The sequence below is a fragment of the Aethalodelphis obliquidens genome, unplaced genomic scaffold (genome assembly GCF_003676395.1).
Source record: "Aethalodelphis obliquidens isolate GAN/ISIS:26980383/991018 unplaced genomic scaffold, ASM367639v1 scaffold27, whole genome shotgun sequence".
Lineage (NCBI taxonomy): Eukaryota > Metazoa > Chordata > Mammalia > Artiodactyla > Delphinidae > Aethalodelphis > Aethalodelphis obliquidens.
Window position 1 is genome coordinate 4354596 of NW_020837971.1, and position 25010 is coordinate 4379605.

The following is a 25010-nucleotide window of genomic DNA, read 5'->3' on the forward strand; positions in this document are numbered from 1 at the left end:
TTTGTTGAAAGCTTTTTCTGCATCTGTAGAGATGATCATATGGTTTTTCTCCTTCAATTTGTGAATATGGTTTATCACACTGATTGATTTGCATTTATGGAAGATTCCTTGATTCCTGGATTAAACCCCACTTGATCATGATGCATGATCCTTTAAATGTGCTGTTGGATTCTGTTTGCTAGTATTTTGTTGAGGATTTTGCATCTATGTTCATCAGTGATTTTGGTCTGTAGTTTTCTTATTTGTGACATCTTTGTCTGGTTTTGGTATCAGGGTGATGGCGGCCTCATAGAATGAGTTTGCGAGTGTTCCTCCCTCTGCTGTGTTTTGGAAGAGTTTGAGAATTATAGGTGTTAGCTCTTCTCTAAGTGTTTGATAGAATTATCCAGTGAAGCCATCTGGTCCTGGGCTTTGTTTATTGGAAGATTTTTAATCACAGTTTCAATTTCAGTGCTTGTGATTAGTCTGTTTATATTTTCTATTTCTTCCTGGTTCAGTCTCGGAAGGTTGTGCTTTTCTAAGAATCTTTCCATTTCTTCCATGTTGTCCATTTTATTGGCATATAGTTGCTTGTAGTAATCTCTCATAATCCCTGTATTTCTGCAATGTCAGTTGTTACTTCTCCTTTTTCATTTCTAATTTGTTGATTTGAGTCTTCTCCCTTTTTTTCTTGATCATTCTGGCTAATGATTTATCACTTTTGTTTATCTTCTCAAAGAACCAGCTTTTAGTTTTATTGATCTTTGCTATCGTTTCCTTCATTTCTTTTTCATTTATTTCTGCTCTGATCTTTATGATTTCTTTCCTTCAGCTAACATTGGGGTTTCTTTGTTTTTCTTTCTCTGATTGCTTTAGGTGTAAGGTTAGGTTGTTTATTTGAGATGTTTCTTTTTTCTTGAGGTAGGATTGTATTGCTATAAACTTTGCTCTTAACTGCTTTTGCTGCATCCCATAGAATTTGGGTCGTCGTGTTTTCATTGTCATTTGTTTCTAGGAATTTTTTGATTTACTCTTCATTTTCTTCAGTGATCGCTAGGTTATTTATTAGCGTGTTGCTTAGACTCCATGAGTTTATGTTTTTTACAGTTTTTTCCTGTAATTGATATCTAGTCTCCTAACTTTGTGCTCAGAAAAGGTACTTAATATGATTTCAGTTTTCTTAAATTTACCAAGGCTTGATTTGTGACCCCAGACATAATCTATCCTGGAGAATGTTTCATGAACACTTGAGAAGAAAGTGTATTCTGTTGTGTTTGGATGGAATGTCCTATAAGTATCAGTTATGTCCCTCTTGTTTAATGTATCATTTAAAGCTTGTTTTTCATTATTTATTTTTGTTTTGGATGATCTGTCCACTGGTGAAAGTGGCATGTTAAAGTCCCCTACTATGATTGTGTTACTGTTGCTCTCCCCTTTTATGGCTGTTAGCATTTCCCTTATGTATTGAGGTGCTCCTATGTTGGGTGCATAAATATTTACAATTGTAATATCTTCTTCTTGGATTGATCCTTTGATCATTATGTAGTGTCCTTCTTTGTCTCTTATAATAGTCTTTATTTTAAAGTCTATTTTGTCTGATATGAGAATTGCTAGTCCATCTTTCTTTTGATTTCCATTGGCATGGAATATCTTTTTCCATTCTCTCACTTTCAGTCTGTATGTGTCCCTAGGTCTGAAGTGGGTCTCTTGTAGACAGCATATATATATGGGTCTCGTTTTTGTATCCATTCAGCCAGTCTATGTCTTTTTGTGGGAGCATTTAATCCATTTACATTTAAGGTAATTATCAACATGTAGGTTCCTATTACCATTTTCTTAATTGTTTGATGTTTGTTATTGTCGGTCTTTTCCTTCTCTTGTGTTTCCTGCCTAGAGAAGTTCCCTTAGCATTTGTTTTAAAGCTGGTTTGTTGGTGCTGATTTCTCTTAGCTTTTGCTTGTCTGTAAATGTTTTAATTTCTCCGTTGAATCTGAATGAGATCCTTGCTGGGTAGAGTAATCTTTGCTGTAGGTTTTTCCCCTTCATCACTTTAAATATGTCCTGCCACTCCTTTCTGGCTTGCAGAGTTTCTGCTGAAAGATCAACTGTTAACCTTATGGGCATTCCCTTGTATGTTATTTGTTGTTTTTCTCTTTCTGCTTTTAATATTTTTTCTTTGTATTTAATTTTTGATAGTTTGATTAATATGTGTCTTGGTGTGTTTGTCCTTGGATTTATCCTGTATGGGACTCTCTGCTTCCTGTCCGTGATTGCCTCTTTCCTTTGCCATATTAGGGAAGTTTTCAACTATAATCTCCTCAAATATTTTCTCAGTCCCTTTTTTTTCTCTTCTTCTGGGACCCCTATATTTGAATGTTGGTGTGTTTAATGTTATCCAGAGGTCTGTGAGACTGTTCTCAATTATTTTCATTCTTTTTTCTTTATTCTGCTCTGAGGTAGTTATTTCCACTATATTACCTTCCATGTCACTTTTCCGTTCTTCTGCCTCCATTATTCTGCTATTGATTCCTTCTAGAGAAGTTTTAATTTTATTTATTGTGTTGTTCATCATTGTTTCTTTGCTCTTTAGTTCTTCTAGTTCCATGTTAAATGTTTCTTGTATTTTCTCCATTCTATTTCCAAGATTTTGGATCATGTTTACCATCATTACTCTGAATTCTTTTTCAGGTAGACTGACTATTTCCTCTTCATTTGTTTCATCTGGTGGGTTTTTACCTTGCTGCTTCATCTGTTGTTTGTTTCTCTGTCTTCTCATTTTGTTTAACTTACTGTGTTTGGGGACTCCTTTTCTCAGGCTGCAGGTTTATAGTTCCCATTGTTTTTGGTGTCTGCCCCAGTGGGTAAGGTTGGTTCAGTGGGTTTGTAGGCCTGCTGGTGGTGGGTACTAGTGCCTGTGTTCTGGTGGATGAGTCTGGATCTTGTCTTTCTGGAGGGCAGGACCACATCCAGTGGTGTGTTTTGGAGTGTCTGTGACGTTCTTCTGATTTTAGGCAGCCTCTCTGCTAATGGGTGGAGTTCTGTTCCTTTCTTGCTAGTTGTTTGGGTGTCCAGCACTGTAGCTTGCTGGTCGTTGAGTGGAGCTGCATCTTAGCATTGAGATGGAGATCTCTGGTAGAGCTTTTGCCATTTGATATTACTTGGGACCAGGAGGTCTTTGGTGGACGAAAATTATCTTTAGATGCAGGAACCTATTTTCATTTTATAGGGTCCCTCTGTTAATTTATTTGTCTCTTTTTCTTGTCTTTGTTTAAAAGTCATTGCATTCTTTTAGGAAAATAGATTCACTGAACATTTTATGATATTGAATTCCTAACATGAGGAAGCTATTTAGAAAGCCTCTGCTCTTTGGAGTTTTGCAAAGAAAGAAAGAAACAAAAACAGTCTTTTGTACTTTTTTTTGTGGCTTTACTTATAGTTTTTTTTTTACTTATAGTTTTAATCTGAAGTGTTGTTTCATCTCTGCCAGATCAGCAAATAATCAGTGTCTTTAGATTCTCTTAGAATGTATTTCTTTCTTCCTCCTTTCCAACAAAGTAAAATGCAAGCATTTAAATATATCTTACCACTCAGTGCCAAACACAAAAGAAATGTAAATATATCGTCAGCCTAATTCACATCTGCCAGAGTAATTGTCGGATGCATGCTGATTAAACATAATTTTTTTTTTTTTTACCAAGCTTTTAATTAGGCATCTGCACCAGGTCACACAGATGAAATTATAAAATATGATTAAGAAGGCTTTCATTCTTTTGAGAAACACGGAGCCATGCTAACGTCTTGGTATCCTTTTGCCTATAGATAAGAGTGTTAGAATCACTGGCTGTTTGTCAAAAATCAAGGAACCTTGAGGTAAGCCCCCAAAGGCCTGTCACTTGTCTGTTTAACAGCACCAGTGAAATTTCCCAATGTCTTATATGAGTGCAGTAGAAGGGCTTTCCACGTTCTCGTCAGATATAGGAACTTTTAAAGCTGCACCTTTGAAACTACCTTTTCTGATTTTCCATGCATGAAAAGAAACTAGACCAAGAAAAGTTAAATTTCTTGCCCCAAATCACATAGCTATTGATATAATTTATAATATAGCTTCTGATGGTTACAGAGTTCTGTGGGTTACAGTGCCCTGTCACCTCTCTGCATCAGCGTCCTCAAAGCCTTCTTCCAAACAGCTCATTTTGGAGCACTGCAGAAAGTGGACTGGGATATTACAGTGGATTCCCCAGTTTGCAATTATTTGCTTCACTGCTTCCCTCTATTAACTTGAGTAATCAAAAGAATATTGCAGTTCATCTCTCAATTTTCATATTCAGGAATTAAGGGTATTTTACCCAGCATGTCAGTTGGTACGATTGGAGGGACACAAAAGTGTCCCCAAGTCAAAATATGTCCTGGTCTGTTTGAAATTCTTAACATTTGTGTTAAAGCTTGGGTTCAATTCCTAAATCTTACCTAATTACCAGGGTTCAGTTCTCCTAGGCTCAGTTTCCACATGTATAAAATACAGGTAATAATGGTAATAACCTCAAATGGATTTTTGAAGGATCAGGTAAAATAGAATTTGTTAAGTGCCAGATAAATATTAAATATATTCAAATGGTAGCCACTATGGTCAGAGAAGCTCTAGGTGAGGTTAATGTGGTTAGAAAGGTAGAAGAATTAAGATGTCAGGAAGAGTAACACACAGGAAGAGGTCACTAACTCTCAACAATAAATGGTGGTCAGAAAGATGATCCAAAAAGTGAAGTTGGTCTCACAGGGTAACTAGGAGTTTGTTAGTGGAGACAAAGCATGGGAAGAGTGAGAGGATGGAATGATGTAGCATGTGTAGGACACAGCTCTGAGCTTGGCCCAACTAAAGTACAGAGTAGGTTGGAAAGAGGCAAGAAATGGTGAAAATGTAGACTGAGAGCCTTATATGCTGAGCTAGAGAACTTGGACTCCATTCTCTTTTTATGAGCAGGCACTGAAAGATATTAAGTAGAAAGGACATCAGAGAGTATGGTATGAAAAATGAGTTGATAGAGAGGCAGGTGGAAGGCAGTGCCCAGTGCTTTAAAGTCCCTGAAACGAATGCCTGTGACCTGCAGAATAGTAACACTCTCCTGGTTCCTGAGACGATCCTGACCAGAAGAGGGGGCTTAATAACAACTCCATGTAATCCTAGTCAATATGGGGTGAGATTAGGTAACCCCATAATCCACAGACTCATTGAGTCATTCCATGTACTAGGCTTCCCTCTCCTCCTTCCCTAGTCTCTCCTGCTATGACATCAGGAAGACCAGCTAAGGGACTGTTCCAGGAGTTCATACGATGGCTAAGTTCCCAACCTAGGGTGGTGGAACAATTGCAGACATGGCTAAGAGGTAGAATCCAAGGACCTTAGTGTTAGAATTTCAGAGTGAAGAAAATGTCTTAGAAATCATCTGGTTCAGTCTTCTCTGTTTCTGCTATGGTGCCTGACTCATGGTAGTAAATCTTTGCTGAATAAATTAGTAAACAAATGAGGGATAAGACCCAGAGAATGACACCACTAATTATTGACATACCTGGCATAAACTTTCTGCCATAAACATAAACCTTCTGACTCCTAAATCAGTGCTCTCTCCATTATGCCACACTTGGTTTTATAATGTAAAAAAAAAAAAAAAAAAAAAGAAAGAGGATTAAAACATCTTATTTTAGTGCTACAGATCAATTCAACTCATTTTCATTCACAATGTCATTTATAATGTAGCACATAAGAATTAACCTAAAATTCTCCTGATGAAGGCTTTTGTCCTGCCTTCTATACCTTCCATAACCTAAGTATTTGCTTTTGCATTTCTGCAAAATTTGTTGGTGTCTGCAGTAATGCTCTTTGCAAGACAGATGTTTAAAGTCAATAGAATGATGGTAAGTTCCAGAACCTCAAGATGGAATCTTCTCCAATTGATGGCTGTTTTAATAACTTTCACTCTGAAGAGGCCATTTGGGAATTTTAGAAACTGCTTTAAATTATTCCAAAAGACTGATGCTTCCATTTTTATGAGAATGGAAATTGAGGAAATAGTGATTTTTAGCAAAAGAAATTAGATTTAGGCATAAGGAAAACCTTGGGGCAATAAGAAGCATTGAACCCTGTAACAAATTCATCAGGAAAACTGAGAAAGCAAGGCAAAAGCCCCTGTATTTGGGGGATACTTATCATCAGACCTTTCTCACTTTGTGACATAGTTGAGAAAATGCCAAGACCCTCACGTGTGGATGCTCTACATTCCATCCACCACCACCCCCGACAGCCCCTGCCACACAGTTCACCCATCCTCTGTCCTGATCCCTCCACCCTAGCCACATTGTACTTCTATTCCAGAAGGGAATGAGGAGTCTGAGGATACTTTCATGAGGCACTAGTCTTCCTTGTTGGGAAACAGTGTATTCAGCTACAAGGATGAACATTATCTGTCCTCTCAAATTTCTGCAAGCAAACTGCCAAATAATTTAATAGAATTCAGCAGTTTCTTTTTTTTAAAACTGAGCTACTTATTCTTTCTCCTTCTTAGGATATTCTTGCTTTCCACTCTTTATCAGTCATTTGTTCAAAATTTTTAATATGTATATTTATATATGTAATATCATGATAGCTGAGCATTTTCACAGACATCTCTTTCCTATAAGGTAGATAGAACAGCTATTGTTAGCCCATTTTATAGATGATGAAACTGGTGAATGACTTTCTCAAAGAACAACCCAAGGAGACCCAGCTTTAATTTTATTTGTCTATCTGACATACCACAGTGCTTCACTTTGGGGAATACATTTTATCAAGAACAGTTATTTTCAGTTTAATTGAAGTGATGAGTGGCACATGCCCAAAAGTACATGTCAAAATTTATTATGTTTTGGGGGGTTATAGAATAGAAGGAAAATGAATATTCAATATTATAATAAAATTGCCTGTTATAATAAAATCATATATTGTTATTATAAAAAACACAAACTAACACAAGCTTCAGAAAGAAGAAAGGGCAGTCAAATTGTATTAGCTGGAGAGGAAACTCAAAAAATAGTAATTTTTCAATGTAAAATACATGTAATTGGTGGGATGGGAGTAGTCAGTGAGATTTTTTTTTTTTCTTTTAACAAAAATCTATATGACTTGACAAAAACAAGTTAGAAACACAGCAGTGAATTTAGCTGTGAAATCCAATCCAGTTTTTATTTTCCTAAGTCTTTCTGTCCTTTATTTAATGAGAATTTATCCTAAATACCTAAAAAGTTCTCAGCATAGTAATGATACTCTATATTTTACGGAAAAAACTTGGAACAGGTAGAAAACTCTCACAAAGGAATAAAGTTTGAGGTGAGTCTGTAGTCGCAAACGTGAGACAGGAGCAATCTGTGTAGGAATAATGGAAGGTATCTTTGAAGAGGTCAGGAAAGAAATGAATTATCTGGAATGAAGTTATACATAGAAAAGACGTGCACTTGAGGGTAGAGGAACAGCAGGATTCAAATAAAAAGGCAAGTTATCAAGTTATGAATTATGAACAGTAAAGATACCAGCTTCCCAAGAAAGGTAACTTATTGGGGGGGTGAATACAAACACAAGTTGGAAAGGCTAGTGGTAAAGAGTGTTAAGCAGTAGGTCTGAAGATTGAGTGGTTTGAAGTTAATAGAGGAGACAGTAGGATCAGAATGGGGTGTGAAGTGAACTATTCTAGTCTGGTCCAAGGTGGTGCGTAAGGAAGGTAGACAGCAGGTGGCAAGTGAGAGCAGCTGAAAAGGAAGATTGTATAGCCTCAGTGACTCAAAGAAGGTGGGAGCAGAGGAAAGAGGTCAAAAATAACTCCATTTTAAGCAATCAGTGCTTTACTACAGAGTGCTCTATTTTATCCAAAATGATGAAGTACCCAAGACGTATCCAATATTGTATTTTGATTTCCATGACTAAGAAAGAAACCAATTACCTTAGAACATTTTCTCATACAGGCCAGCAGTTTACACTTCCTGCTTCATCAGCCTCACTCTCCTTCACTTGCACTTTGAAATCCCATAACTGGGAATCAGGTCATAATGAGATCAGCCCTGTTGGGGACACCAAGCTCATCAGTCACACCAAATTTGACCAATAGACCTGAAGGCAATAGCCCTAAAACCATCTGGCCTCAATATGTCCTAAAGTGAATGGCCATATAGGAAACAATGTAACCTTGCAGGCAATATGGCAATGAAAATGTGTGCTAGGCTCTCAAAAGAAATGCAGCATCTTATTTTTATGGAGAACCTTTCTTTGGTAAAATTAAAAGTGTTTTCATAAGGATGATCTCATTCTCACAGTAGCCCTGTGAAAGAGGAAATGGAGGAGATATTTTAATTCTCATTTTATAAAAGAATAAATTGAGAGATGGAGACATCAAGTGACTCTTTTTCCATTCTCCCGTTTAAGTAGGCCAACAGGGTTAGACCTGGAGCCGGTTTTCCTAACGACATCCGTTTCTGTGCTCATAAGCCCAGTCTATCTCAGGACTTGGCGTGGCACCATCAGAAGGCACATACCAGGTGGCTCATATTTTTACTTCACAACATGTAAATGACATTCATACAGCATGGTCTATAAATATCCTACCCAATGAGTTCTCCCTCTGAATAAGCAAATGTTTGCTTACGTCTCCATCTACAATAGTTTTGGCATAACACAGTGTCTAGGCATCCATTTCTTTTTCTTAAAAAAAATAAATTTATCTGTTTTTTTTTTAACTTTTGGCTGCGTTGGGTCTTCGTTGCTGTGCACGGGCTTTCTCTAGTTGCAGCGAGCAGGGGCTACTCTCCGTTGCGGTGCACAGGCTTCTTGTTGTCGCGGCTTCTCTTGTTGCAGAGCGTGGGCTCTAGAGCACAGGCTCAGTAGTTGTGGCGCACGGGCTTGTTGCTCCGCAGCATGTAGGATCTTCCTGGGCCAGGGATCGAACACGTGTCCCCTGAATTGGTAGGTGGATTCTTAACCACTATACCACCAGGGAAGCCCTAGGCATCCATTTACTTTTAAAGTGAGCAGTTAAGTAGTGTCAAGTTGTTAGATAGTTCTGTCCTGTGATAACTGGCCCCTCATCTTTTACATTCAGAAACCTTCTGAGTAGCTCCACAAAGGTATTATGCAGGGTCCTTTATCACTTGCTTGCTTGATGACTTGAAAAACTGCTCTGAGTGGAAAATATCCATAAATTTTAGAAGGCAGTCTTACTAAGAACCACAAATAGTTCTTATTCTGTTTCTAAATAGCAAGATCACATTAAAACTCACTATAATAGATAATGTTAATCACTATAATTCAAATAACTACTCTTTAGACCTGGCAGGGAACTGTGAGAGCTTTGAACTTAGTTCTTTTTTCCTGTGAATTTCTGGCATAGCAGAAGGAAGAATAAGGCATGCTTGGGGGCTGGAGAGTTTGTTAACTGTGATTAAAGTTCGGGAGAGCTATAGAGGAGAATGGCATTTGTTACTTTCCTGCCTTTCACTTGCCCACTCAGGAACTCATATTCATCCTTAATTATGACTGTGGTGGGAATATCTTGGTGGGACTGTCCTGATTTTATAGACGGATATAACCAAGGACAGATAATAATTAGTGAAATAGTAATTATCCTTCACATAACAATTTACAGCTTACAGACACTTTCACCTGTGTGATCTCATTTGCTATTTCCTGTAGCACACTAACTTGCTATTATTATTGTTCCTCATTACTTCTGAAGAATCTGAGTCACAGAGGATTTAAGTTAGTTTTGAAAGTCACACAGCTAGTAAGTGATGGAGCTGGGAATCAGTCCAAAGACGTTTGGTTCCCTATTCCATGTAATGTCTACTATACCATACAGCCTCCCAAACCTACAGAGGATGTTGGATCGAGAATGGAGGTGGGCAGAAAAATAGTCAATGTGTTTAAAAACAGAAGACTAACCTAATAGGAAAAACGGGGAAAGGAGAGGTACTAAAGAGAAAACCCAAATGGCCGATAAACACATGAAAAGATGCTCACCCTTACTAGCAGAGTGGGAAATGCAAATTAAAACCATGATCACACCCATTAGATTATTGAAAATTAAAAGTCTGAGAATGGCAAGCATCGTGTCAGATGGGGAGCAATGAAAATTCTTATATCCTACCGAGGGGAGTGAAAACCGATTTGACCAATTTTGTCAGCCATTTCCCGTTTCTAACAAAGTTGAAGACACAACTGGCCTGTGTCCAGCAATTCTACCCCGAGGTAGATACCTCACAAAAACTCTCCCATATGTGCATAAGGGCCATGGAAAGAGGTTCATAGCAGAGTTATCTTTAATAGCCCAAAATTCACAAGAACCCCAGTGTCCACTAACAAAAGAATGGATAAATATTAATAAATAATGATGTAGTCATCCAACAGATATTATATTGCAATGAAAGTTAATGAACTAGAGGTAAATGTATCAAAAGAGATAAGTATCATAAATACATTTGGAGAGATTACAGAAGATTAATATGTATACCATTTACAAAAGGTTTAAAATATGCAAAAACATTTTAAGAGATATTATTTAGTGGTTAAACTATGTAGGGTTTATGTGTACCTAGATATGTCATAAAAATGTAAAGTACATGTGATTAACAAACCTCAAATGCGGGACAATGGTTACCTTTGGAAAGGGCAGTAAAGGAGGGCAAGTGGGAGAGGATGCTACCCAGGGGGCTTCAACTGATATAAGCAATGTTCTAATCATTAAGCTGGATGGTAGTACACAAGTATTTATAGTCTTTCAACCTTTCAGTGTATAAATATGTATAGTAACTTTAAAAATAGAAGGGGCAAGGAGGAGAAGAAAAAAAGTTTGTCTGGATCAGATACTTCTCTGGGACTCTGGCATGACCTTAACCAGTTAAAAATGATGCCCAAACATTCCCAACTGCCACAGTCTGTTGAGAAGTCACAGTAGCAGAGTGGATGCCCATCCCAATTCAGTCCTGAGTCATGGCCCAGTGTCCCAGACATTACACCAGCACCCTCTCTGAAAGACATAATTGAAGAGTGATTCCACCTGACCAATCACATAGTCTGTGACATTTTCCAGAATGAGACCTAACCTGGATCACCGAAAATGTTATTTTGTTTTGTTTTGTTTTGTTTGTTTGTGTTTGCTTTTCTGTCTATATCTTTAGCACTTTCAAGCAGTTCTCTAGCATTTGGGAAGAGTATTAGCTGAGAGTATGTAGTTAAGGGCATTTTACTCAGCAATGTTCTATTCATAGAATTATTTATTTTTAAAGTGTATTTAGTGGAGAAATCATTTTGTATCAGACAACTAAGAGAAGCCAAAAAAGTATTTAACTCTGAAAATTCAACTCTGTTTTTCATTTTTGATGTTTGCAATTTTGATGGGCAATGATGTCTCAGAATGAAATCCCTAGCCATTTACACTACCCATTTCAGAAGTATCCTGATAGACTGATAACTGTTGAATTACTCATTTGACAATCTGTGAAAACATGTCTTTTAATCTCTCATATACTCTTCAGCATAGTCAGGCACAATCTCAATTTGCAAGTTCAATTCTCAAATATTATGGGTTTTGAGGGTAAAAATATCAATCCATGATAGAGCAGTGCTCCAAAAATAAAACTGTTATTCATACATAATTGAATTTTTTAAACAATATCTCAAACAAACATGTTTTCCCTGCATTTTAAGAAGGAAATATTGTCTTTCTGGATATATTTTATAATGAATAATTTGCCTTCAGGACATTTTTAATAACATAAAGTTAACTTCTGATCAGTGGGCTTCTGTAACTCTGTGATTAAATTCATTGGGGAGAAAGGACAAATGCCTTTTTTGAAAAGATCTGCAGAAATATCACTTTATCTAAGATGAGAGGATGTCCTTGGAAGCTTCCTCTTTGAAAGCCAGGGTCTCACATCCCCTTGCTCCTATTTTAGCAACAATAATATTGATAATGGTCCACGTTTATTGAGCACTCACCATATGGCAGGCATTGTGCCAAGCCCTTTTCCTGCATCATCTCATTTCACCCTCACAGCAGCTTTACAAATGAGGAACTGTGGCTCAAAGCAGGTAAGTCACTTGCCCAGTCGCACAGATCTGCTAAGTAGTAGAGCCAGGATATGGACCCAGATCGCTGATCCCCTAATCTGTCCTCTTGATCTTTACTTGTGTAGACATGGAACCTTTGCAATTACACTTTGCTATAGAGAGAGAAAATAAAATGGGCAAAATATTTTCCTCTTCCATAAAAAGGGAAAAAAAAGACAGTTGACTCAGACAAGTGAGAGCAAAAAACCCATATACTGGGCTTTGTTCTTCATCCAAAACTTACGACTACCACTTCTCAATAATTTGAAAATTCTATTAACTGATTTGCCCTGAAGATGAAAAAGAAGCATAGAATGTGTGCTTCTTCAAGGTACAAATTCTTCTAAACTTTTCTTTCTGAATATGGAGTTGTTTCTGAACTTCAGGAATAACCAAATAGCATTTTTTTTCAGCATTTAATCACTATATTTGTTGGCAGACCTGTTGTAACCTTGAGTCACCTACAGGGAATTTAAATACTATTCTAATTGATCTTCTCACTGCTTACTGAGAAACACAGCACGTCTTTCACTAGTCTCATAAATAATTCCATTTCTCTATGTCAGCGTTAATTGAACTTACCTCATGTTGTCAATCTCTTTCTTTTTTTTCCCTTGCAGGTGATGTCATTGTCTATATTAATGAAGTTTGTGTCCTTGGACACACTCATGCAGATGTAGTCAAACTTTTCCAGTCTGTTCCTATTGGTCAGAGTGTCAACTTAGTGTTGTGTCGTGGCTACCCTTTGCCCTTTGATCCTGAAGATCCTGCTAACAGCCTGGTGCCACCCCTTGCAATAATGGAGAGGCCACCTCCAGTGATGGTCAATGGAAGACATAACTATGAAACATATTTGGAATACATTTCTCGGACCTCACAGTCGGTTCCAGATATAACAGATCGGCCGCCTCATACTTTGCACTCAATGCCAGCTGATGGTCAGCTAGATAGCACGTATCCACCACCTGTCCATGACGACAATGTATCTATGGCTTCATCTGGGGCCACCCAAGCTGAACTTATGACCTTAACCATTGTGAAAGGTGCCCAGGGCTTTGGCTTCACCATTGCAGACAGTCCTACAGGACAGCGGGTGAAACAAATACTTGACATTCAGGGATGCCCTGGCCTGTGTGAAGGCGACCTCATTGTTGAGATCAACCAGCAGAATGTACAGAACCTGAGCCATACGGAAGTAGTGGATATACTTAAGGACTGTCCCATTGGAAGCGAGACTTCTTTGATTATCCATCGAGGAGGTAAGATAAACACTGGCTCAGCAATCAGTATGCAGGTGAAGTAGTAGAACCTTTACAATAATATCGAAAAAATGGAAGTTTCTCTGGAGTTGAATGAAATGGCACTTTTAAAATTTTTATTTTTATTTTTTTAACTTTATTGAGTATAGTTGATTTACAAATGTTGTGTTGATTTCTGCTATACAGCAAAGTGATTCAGATATGTGTGTGTGTGTGTGTGTGTGTGTGTGTGTGTGTGTATTCTTTTTCACATTCTTTTCCATTTTGGTTTATCACAGGATATTGAATATAGTTCCTGTGCTATACAGTGGGACCTTGTTGTTTTTCCATTCTATATATAGTAGTTTGTGTCTGCTAATCCCAAACTCCCAATCCATCCCTCCCCCACCTCCCCTCCCCCTTGGCAACCACAAGTCTGTGAAATCATACTTTAAAAAATGAAGGTAAAAGAGTAAGTAAGAAAGGAAAACATGAGTCCAGGAAGCTGTGCTTTTTAATTTTGAGAATGTATCTTTTCCTATATTATATTAAGCACAATAAAAATAGTGTTTTCAGTCTTACAAATATATATTGCTGTGGGGAATTCCCTGGCGGTCCAGTGGTTAGGACTCTGAGCTTTCACTGCTGAGGGTGTGGTTTCAATCCCTGGTTGGGGAACTAAGATCCCGCAGGCCATGCGACACGGCCAAAGGGGGGGGGGGGGAAAATAAATATATATATATGAATATAGATATATATATATATAAGGATGTGAACTGAGAGGGTAAAGGTTGAATTCCCGAGTATGAGTGGGTTGTATTCCAAAAGTTCATTAATGTTTCAGTTGTGGAGGCTTCAAACTGGTTTCCATTGACTTAATTAAGAAAGCTGATTTTTCCCAAGGAAGTGATACTCTGAGCTGTGCATAGGTTTGCAGGCTAGCATGTGGAAGCTGGTTCAACTCCTTCCAAGCTCAAGTACAGTCTTGATAATCCCCGTAAGGACCAATGGGAGCTGTGTCTCCATAGAAAAATCATTGCAGAGTTGTAAATAGCGTTGCTCAGGACACTTCTATTACTACAGGGATGCTCCATCAATCATTACCCATAGGGCTTCCCTCGTGGCGCAGTGGTTGAGAATCCGCCTGCCAATGCAGGGGACATGGGTTCGAGCCCTGGTCTGGGAAGATCCCACATGCCGCGGAGCAACTGGGCCCATGAGCCACAACTACTGAGCCTGCACGTCTGGAGATTGTGCTCTGCAACAAGAGAGCCCACGACAATGAGAGGCCTGTGCACCGTGATGAAGAGTGGCCCCCACTCGCCGCAACTAGAGAAAGCCCTCGTGCAGAAACGAAGACCCAACACAGCCAAAAATAAATAAAATTTTAAAAAAAAGAAAATAAACTTGTTTAAAATATATATATATTAAAAATATAATAATAATTACCCATAGTGCCTTCTGTGCCCTGGGAAGAAAGCTATGGAACAGGCTTGGGGCTGAAGTTCTGGGCTGGGTGTTCCAGGTGAAGTATGGAACTGAGAGCAGTGAGGACTGTGGTAGGAGCTCTGAGCCCTGGAGGTGTTTCTTCCCTTCCACCTGCTCTGTGGGGAAGGGAATGGGGCTAAGCAGAGGCTACCTCCTTCATTTCTTTCCTACTCTGCTCTTGATTATCAGTGAAACTAGGGAGAGAAAGGAGGGAAGGGTCACAGATAGAGAGGATACTTGAAAACAGGGTATAAATGAAAGGGCTCAGGCTAAGTCCTGGTTTTCTGCTTACCAATTTGGGGACTTACGACATTAGTCCATGAGCTTCAGATGTCTCATCTGTTATATTGGGTTACTACCTAACCTGATGGAATGTTCTTAGTGTAATGGGCCGCATAGGTGCTCATTAAATGTCTGTTGAGTGTAGATTAGCACCAAAGCTACGGCAGGGATGCCTCAGAAGGAGCAGTACTGCGAGGAACTTGTGCGTGAAGAGCACACGTGTGGCAAACATATGTGATTGTCTATTCAAAGAACTCAAAACAGGGTGAAAGCCCTGTCAGTTTGAAATGCAAGTGAAAGCAGTCAAAGCTGAAAGAAGCACCCTTTATGATGTATTTGGCCCTCTCTGCAGGTGTTTTCCCTTCAAGGAAGTATTTACATTATTGATTTTTGTGTGAAAATGGACACCAAATACTAGGCATTTATGAGCAACACTATACAAAGTACTATGTTCGTATCTTAAAAAAAAAATTAATATGATAGCAGAAGTCTTCAAGCATTATTACAAAATAGCACTTGAATCTTGATAATTAAATATTGACAGTGTATTTTAATTTCACCCATTGCTTAAGATTAAAACAAATATCCTTAATTAAATAGCCATATCTTCTTCCCTTTTTTTTGCGGTACACGGGCCTCTCACTGTTGTGGCCTCTCCCGTTGCGGAGCACAGGCTCCGGACGCGCAGGCCCAGCGGCCATGGCTCACGGGTCTAGCCGCTACGCAGCATGTGGGATCTTCCCGGACCGGGGCACGAACCCGTGTCCCCTGCATCGGCAGGCGGACTCTCAACCACTGCGCCACCAGGGAGGCCCCTGCCATATCTTCTTAATATGCAACTGAAAATCAAATCTTTGGAACAGGTTCTTGATATTAAATGGAATAACTGAAAATCACTTTGCAGTATCCACTGTATGATTCATAGAAACAGGTTTGGGCACTTTTTATATATAATACCTTTTTTAAAGGCATGATGTAGCAGAAAAAAGTATTCTGAAATTGTTTTTTCATATACATATATATATATGTATAATATGTATTTATATTATTGCCATTTGTACCTTTCCTGAAAACATTTCTGTCTGCCTGCTATCAGCTAGATTACCCTGTTCTTGCTTCTTTTCCCTCCACTCTCTCCCACCCCCATTTAATCCCCAAGTATTCAAAGTTTTTTTTGTTGTCCGTTTGTTTGTTTTTATTGAGGTATAGTTGATTTACAATATTGAGTTAGTTTCAGGTGTACAGCATAATGATTCAGTATTTTTGCAGACAGATATAGAAATCGAATATTCAAAGTTTTGGTTGCATTTTGTTTGTGTTTGGGGACACGGAATTTGTTTGTATTTTGTGGCCAGTGTAGAATTGCAGAATGTAGTACCCTGTAATGCTTAAAGTATTTCTAGTCAAATCCTCTTATGTTTTCCCAGATTCCCACAGTTTGTAGTCAGCTCTCTGAAATTAATAGGAACTAACACCATGTTTTTGTGATGAAATTCACCTTATCTTATTATAGGCTACTCCTAAGTGCTTATGGCCTCACTCAGATAAGCATAAATCTTCAAGAGCAAATTCATACACCCGGATCTTTGTGTCTGGATTATGGTTGTTTTAAATTATTTACTAGGATTTTTTTATTTATAAAGTGATTATGTGGTTTAATTTTTTCAAACAAATAGTGTTGGAAGGTATACAATGAAAAGTAATTATCTCTCCTTTCCCAGGATTCCAGTCCTTTTCCTAGAGGCAAACATATTGTTTGTATACACACATTTCTAGAAATTTTGTAGTCTTAACTAGCATGTATATATGTAGTATGTTTAACATAAATGGAATGATATTATACATACACATCTTGCTCTGAATATCTTGGTTATTAGGGTGTGTTTTATCCTTTAAGAAACATCATTGTGGTATTATTTACATACCATAGAATTCACCAATTATAATTACATACTTCAATAAGTTTTGCTAAAATGATATAGTTATGCAGCAATCACCATAATCCTTAGAACATCCATCAACCCAATTCCTTTAGCCCCCAGATAATCACTAACATGCTTTCTGGATAGTTTTGCCTTTCTAGAAATTTTTGTAAGTGGAATCATACAGTATGTAGTGTTTTACTGAACATAATGCTGTTGAGATCTACCCATGTAGGTGCATGTATGAGTAGTTTGTTTCGTTTTATTGCTGAGTAGTAGTCCATTGTATGGGTACCACTTTTTTTTTTTTTTTTTTACTCCGTTTACCAGTGCATGGACATTTGAGTTGTTTCCAGGTTTTGGCATTTATAAATAACGTTGCTGTGAACATTTGGATATAAGTGTTTGTGTGTGCATACATTTTCACTTTTCTTGAGTAGATAGGAGTGGAGTGGTACAGTTGGGTTATATGATAAGTGCATAGTTAAATTGTTCAGAAGTAGCTAGAATGTTTTCCAAAATGGCTGTACCATTTTACATTCCCACTAGCAATGTGTGAGGTTTCCAGTTTCTGCCCATTGTTGCCCATACTTGGTATAGCTAGTCGTTTTGATTATAGCCATTTTAGCGCCTGTATAATGATGCCTTTTTGTGGTTTTAATTTACATTTCTCTAATTTTTTCATGTGTTTACCATGGCATGTATTCATATGTTTATTAGTGTTAATTATCTTCTTTGGTGACATGCCTACTCAATATTTTGCCCATTTGTATATTTATTAAGCTGTTTGTCGTCTTCCTATTAAATTGTAAAAGTCCTTTTTACATTCTGATTACAAGTCTTTTAAAAGATAAATGACTTGCAATTATTTTCTCCCAGTCTGTGGCTTGTCTTTTCATTTTCTTAATGCTTCCTTTTGAAGCACAAAAGTTCTTAATTTTGATGAAGTCCAATTTATCAGTATTTTCTTATATGAATCATTCTTTTGTGTTAGATCTAAGAAGTCTTTCCCTAATCCAAGATGACAAAGTTTTTCCTGCTTTCTTCTAGAAGTTCTATAGTTTTATCTCCGATATTTAGACCTATAAACTATTTCAAGATCATTTTTGAACATAGTGTAAGGTAAGGATCTAAGTGTATTTGGTTGCATTTGGACATCCAATTTTTCTAGCACTATTTGTTTTAAAAAAAAAAATCCTTTCCACTTGGATTGCCTTGGCAATTTGTCAAAACCGAATTTGCATAAATGTGAAGGTTTATTTCTAGACTCTATTCTCTTCCATTGACCTATATGTCTATCCTCATTGTCATACCACACTCTCTAAATTAGCTTTATATTAAGTCTTGAAATCAAGTAGTATGAATCCTCCAACTTTTGTCTCCTTTTTCAAAATTATTTTGGTTATTCTAGGTCCTTTGCATTTCCATATAAATTTTAGGATCAACTTTTAAATTATATTTTTAAGTAAAAGGCCTGCTGAGATTCTGATGTTGCATTCAATGTATAGAACAATTTTTGGAGAATTGCCAACTTGAATCTCTCCATTTATAAATATGGTATATTTCTTCTTTGGTGACATGCCTACTCAATATTTTGCCCATTTATATATTTATTAAGCTGTTTGTTGTCTTCTTATTAAGTTGTAAAAGTCCTTTTTACATTCTGATTACAAGTCTCTTAGAAGATAAATGATTTGCAAATTTTTTTTGAATCTCCTTTAATTTCTCTCAGCAATGGTTTGTAGTTCTTAATGTAGAGATCTTGTACTTCTTCTGTTAAACTTATTTCTAGCGATTTTATTCTTCTTGATAATATTGTGAATGTGAATGGAACATTGTCCATTTTCAGATTGTCATTTTCAGATTGTTTATTGCTAATGTATAGAAATACATATGATTTTTGGTTTTGATCTTGTACACTGTAACCCTGTTACACTCAGTTCTGGGGGCTTTTTCTTTTTTTGTAAATTCCATCAGATTTTCTACATAGACTATTATGTCATCTAGTAGTAGAGCTTTATTTCTTTCTTTCCAAGCTTTATGTCTTTGATTCCTTTTCTGTGCTTTATTACACTACCTGGAACCTCCAGTATGATGTCAAATAGAAATAATTATGAGGGGACACCCTTGCCTTATTGCCAGTTTTAGTGGGAAGGTATTAGCCTTTAACCATTAAGTATGATTTTTTTGATGTAATTTTTTTTTTTTTTTTTTTTTTTTTTTGCGGTACGCGGGCCTCTCATTGTTGTGCCCTGGCCTCTCCCGCTGCGGAGCACAGGCTCCGGACGCGCAGGCTCAGCGGCCATGGCTCACGGGCCTAGCCGCTCCGCGGCATGTGGGATCTTCCCGGACCGGGGTACGAACCCCTGTCCCCTGCATCGGCAGGCGGACTCCCAACCACTGCGCCACCTGATGTAATTTTTATATGCTGTATGATCAGGCCACTCAAGATGGCTGTTCTCTTGCTCTCTGGACATCCCTTGCTCAACCAGTGCCTGCTTCACCTAAACCCTACACACATGACTGACCTTCCCATGTACTTGCCCCAGGCGCCAGCTGGTGATTGTTCTTATCAAAGGAGTGCTGAGGGGCGTGCCCCTCTGCTGGTTTCCCTGGTAACTAATGAGCCCACCTGACATCAATTCCCCTATAACTGGTAACCTCCCCTTCCCCCTGACCCTGTGAGTGAAGAAGACCGTTGAGGTGTTGCTTCAGGACCCTACTTCTGAGTGTAAGTTCCCCCATCCATTAACCATTGATGTCTCTGTTGCAGACTCCGGGCTCTTTCTTCAGTCTTAAAGCTGGGCAAGCACACGCCTTGTAGGCTTGCGGGTACAGCCCAACAACTGGCAGAGCCAGCCAGGAGACTGAGGAAACTCCCGGGAGCGCCGAGGCGTAGGGAAATGCAGAATGGGGGATGGAAAGTTGCGGGAGTAGTCCTGAGGTGGCCGTCCACTAACATGCAGGGCCCAAAAGTTCCAGGGGTGACCCCGAAACTTGGGGAAATCCTGGGGTGGCTATCTACTAGTATATGGGGTCTTATGGTGGCTGTCCTTGATGAATGGGGGCTGCCAAGAGATCTAGAGAACAGTGGCCTCTAATGCCTCTGCTATTGTATCAAAGTGAGCCTTTTGTAATAGGTTAAGCTAGCTTTCTAGAAGGAATTTCTCTTTTGTATTTCTCTGGTGCCTTTGAGATGCAGATGACCCACCTGGCCTCTCTGGAACTTTAATCTTCTGTGATCTCTAAGAGTAAAGGAGAAAAAAGAGCTTTTAGTTAAACTCTATAGAAATAATTACGTTTTGGGAATATCTATCTAAAATAGTCTCTCCAGATTTTGGTAACTTGAAACTAAAGTTGAAAGAAGAGAATTCAAGGGTCATTTCAAATAGGATAAAATACCGGAACATTAAACGCTGAGCAGGTCTCAGTTTACTACCTTTACCTGCTTAGGAGAGGAAGACTAATGCACGAAATTTTCCAGTCAGAAATGCACAGTTACTTGCTTCTTGGTTTTTGCCAGAGATTAAGGTTTTTACGGGTTAAGAGTATAATCAGTCACAATTCTAGTTATTGTAAACAAGTTTCTTTATTGAGTACATTGTAATCAGGTGCTTAATCAGGTGTCTTTTTTTTTTTTTTTTTTTTGCGGTACGCGGGCCTCTCACTGTTGTGGCCTCTCCCGTTGCGGAGCACAGCCTCCGGACGTGCAGGCTCAGCGGCCGTGGCTCACGGGCCCAGCCGCTCCGCGGCATGTGGGATCTTCCCAGACCGGGGAACGAACCTGTGTGCCCTGCATCGGCAGGCGGACTCTTAACCACTGCGCCACCAGGGAAGCCCCAGGTGTCTTTTTAAGTCTTTTGTCTTTTATAGACAGTTATTGTTTTACTCTGATGCTTTTGCAAAAGTGCCTCATCTTCAAGAAAATTCATAGGAAGGACCTTTTGACAATAACAGGTCCGTGGTAAATTTCAGATTATATTGCTGACCTGGGTAAGAACTTAAAGAATCCTAATGGAAGACCTGATGGCTTCATGAAAAGTTAAAAAAAAGGATTGGTCACTGAGTGAACTGGTGAATATGGTTATAATTTTTATGGGTTTTGTCTGGAATGTTACTGGTTTTGATCTGTGTTTTCCAGATATAGGGAAGCCCTTCCCCTCAAGTTGGTTATGATTTATAGCAATTTGGTAAACTACACCTGTGGGTAGAATTGAAGCATTTTCCTTTTGTCTCTGCCTGGTCCCTCCAGAAATTACACACTCCTGGGTTCTGAGCAGCCTTATCAGGAAAATGGAAAAGACTGTCTCCTGACATGTGCAGGAATCTCAATACTCTGGGAACTTCTAGAAGAGAAAAATCCACCAAGGCAGAGCCTGATAGCAGGGCTTTGGCATGGCTTTCCTGGCCTTGAGCGACCTTTTGGGAATTCAATCTGAGCTCCTGAGCCCCCCTCAGCCAGTTTGGAGGAGCCTATGAGGTTGATGGACCAAACTTGTTTTGCAGACAAATTAGTCTTGATTTGGCTGTGTTTGGTGGATATGAGGCTAATTTTAGAGAGAACCGTATTATGTTTCAATGGATATTAAATTCTAGTTCTTTTGATTGAGGTCTGTACTTATGAATGTTATTGTGCTAGCCATACTTTTGCCCTGATGTTCTGGATGGAAAGAAAAGTATCTAGTGAAATTGTCTCAGAGTATAACTACTCATGAAGTGTGACACTGCTTGCTTTAAGTCTGTTGCTAAAAGCACATGTTCAGTGCTTGTGTGACAGTTGGGTATAAGTGATAAAATGTATAACCTACTAAGTGTTTCCCCATCAACATCCCTCTGAGGCTTTTCACGTGATCTGATTAGTGCTCCCCCAACTCGAATGACTAGGCCCATATAAAGGAGGCCTGGCATCTAGGGACATGATCTGCACCTGGGGTAGGAACTAGCGCCCAGCAGCGAGGGAAGGATATTCTGTTCATCAGTACTTTCTATTGAAAGATTTGCAATCGAAAGGGGAAATGATGGGAAAATCTGCACACATTGAAGTATGGGGAAGTCCGAAGGCTTATACATGGTTTAACTTAAATTTTACCGACCAGAGTAGCCTGTTTTGTGGTCCTTCAGATAGGCATTGTACATCTGCTTTGGCCATTGAGGAAGGGAATGCATTTGAAAGTCAAAATGAAATAGCTGTTGTTCAGATATCCAAGGTAAAACTAGGTGGCCATTGTATACGTGGTATTACTGAAAACTCGAGTTTTTTGAACTGTATTGCAGACCAGGACAAAAACCACAGGCGGGTGTGGTATTACCTCAGATGGGGTTTCTGCTTGTCTTTTGCTTAATGGTTATGATCTGCTCTGTGTTGCGCCTATTAGATGTCTTACATTTCGTCCCTAGCCTGAGCGAAGGAAATTTATTCAAGGACTGAGTAACAACACTAGCCTCACTGCAAAAATGAGTCTGTTAATTGCTGGGTCTACGGTGAGATCCCATTGTTGTACTCCTCTAGACTTTCATGAAAAATTGACCCGGCTATTCTGACTACGGCAATAGGGGAAAAGACGCACCATCTTCCTGTCCCACATGCCCATACATCAGAAGGACCCCTGACAGTAGACACTCCTGTACAACTGGCTGCCCATGAGCACCACTGGGCTATGTTGTGTGGAATAGAATAGACTGGCTTCTGGACACCCAAGTCCAACTAGTGGGATTAACTGTCTTTTGTTTGGAAAGACCTAATGGGTCCATTCCTAAAGGCACCCTACATATAACATGGGGTGGCAGACCTCTACTGTGACTGCTGACTCCTGGCTAGGCCACCAGAATGTTCGTTTTAAAGCCGAGCCTACCCGTCCCTGTGCGGGGTGGCTCTGGGTTTGTGAAAACCAGGGGTGGCCTTACCTTCCTGATAACTGGACAGGGCACTGCTGCTATTGACTCCCTTTACATTGACCCATTAAGCACTTGGCTCCAAAGTTTGCCCACATCCTGGCAAATGACTGTTCACTGTTCTGAGCATAGTAGGTGGCTTACTCTTGAGCCTCTCTGGCTGCTGTTGTCTGTATTGTATTTGTGGTATCTGGTTGCAGTGCCCCCTATATATGTGACCCAAGGGATATCTCAGAAGAAGGGCGGACCAAGATTGTAAGGGTCGTGCCGGGTATGTAGGGGTGGAGTGTATGTTCAGGCCACTCAAGATGTCTGGTCTCTTGCTCTCTGGACATTCCCTGCCCGGCCAGTGCCTGCTTCACCTAAACCCTACACACATGACTGACCTTCCTATGTACTTGCCCCAGGCCCCAGCTGGTGACTGTTCTTATCAAAGGGGGTGCTGAGGGGCGTGCCCCTCTGCTGGTTTCCCTGGTAACTAATGAGCCCACCTGACATCAATTCCCCTATAACTGGTAATCTCCCCTTCTCTCCACCACCCAAGCAAAGACCCCACTGCATCCTGCCTACCACCCGCTGCACACGGTGGGGTGTCACTCCAGAACCTTGCTTCAGATGGGTATGCTCCCCAGTCCGTTAAACCATTGATGTCTCTGTTCCTGACTCCAGTCTGTTTCTTAGGTTATAAAGCTGCACAGGCACTGGCCTTGTAGGCCTGTGGGGTGCAGCCCAACATATGTCTTTTATCAGGTTAAGAAAATTCCCACCTTCTACTCTTAAATTGTTGAGAATCTTAATAATCAATATGTCTTGGCTTTCATCAAATTTTTTTCTGCAACTATTGAGATGATCATTTAGTGTTGTCCTTCATTAATATAGTGCTTTACATGATTTTTAAATATTAAACTACTTTTGCATTCCTGGGATAACCCCACTTGGTCATGGTGTAGAATTCTTTTTGTACGTTGCTAGATTCTCTTTGCTTATATTTTGTTAAGACTTTGGACCTGTTGGCGGAGGTGTTCTATAATTTTCTTTTCGTGTAGTCTGTCTGGCTTTTTTGTCAGGATAACATTGGCCTCTCCCTCTCACTCTATTTTCTGAGTTTGTGTAAGATTGATATTATTTCCCCCTTAAAAGTTTTGATAGAATTCACCAATGAAGACATCTAGGCTGGGTTTTTACTCATAGAGTGATTTTTAGTTACTAATTAAATTTATTTTCTTGATTTAGGTCTATTCTAATTTTCTGTTTCTTGAATCAGTTTTGGTGTTTTATGTATATCTAGGAATTTTTACAATTCATCTAAATTGTCAAATTTGTTAGAATAAGGTTTTTAACAAAATTTTATAAAATTCCTTTTTAAGAGCCAACTTTTGGCTTCATTGTTTTTCTGTTTTCTATTTCAATTATTTCTACTTTGATCTTTGTAATTTCCTCTCCTCTACTTATTTTGTGTTTGAGTTACATTGCCTTTTCTGTCATCCTGATGTGAAAGCTTAGAGTAATGACTCTAGGTCTCTCTAATAAAAGCATTTAAAGCTATAAATTTCACTGTAAGCAATTCATTAGCTGAATTCCATAAATTTTTATATTGTGTGTTTTCTTTTTTGTTCAGCTCAAGATATCTTCTTATTTCTGTTGTGGTTTCTTTTTTAACCCATAGGTTACTTAGAAATGAGTTGTTTATTTTTCAAACGTGGGATTTCCCAGTACTTTTCTGTTGATTTCTAATAATTTTTCCTTGGAGGAGAACGTATTTTGTGTGATTTCAGTCCTTTTAAATGTGTCAAGACTTGTATTATGGCCCAGTGCCTTGCTTTTTTTAACTTAACAGTTTATCTTAGAGGGCTTTATATATTAGTTCAGAAATATACCTCATTATTTTTAATAGCTTATTTAATCATAACTAATGGATATTTTAGTTGCTTTCATTTTTAATCTATTATTAAAAAGTGAGGTATCTGCACAAGAGAGTAAATCTATATTATAGATTCATTCCTTATTTCAACAAATATTTCTTTTTTAAATTTTTAATTAATTAATTAATTTTTTTTTTGGCTGCATCGGGTCTTTTTTGCTGCCCGT

At 38.7% G+C, this 25010-nt stretch overlaps 1 protein-coding gene across 1 annotated transcript in view; it reads left to right on the top strand.

Moving 5' to 3' along the window:
* MAGI2 (membrane associated guanylate kinase, WW and PDZ domain containing 2) overlaps positions 1-25010 on the top strand; it is a 610224-nt gene that overhangs the window by 363454 nt on the left and 221760 nt on the right. The window contains exon 9 of the mRNA XM_027124164.1: positions 12721-13359. Coding sequence (XP_026979965.1) covers positions 12721-13359 — 639 coding nt within the window. The remainder of the gene's footprint in view (positions 1-12720; positions 13360-25010) is intronic.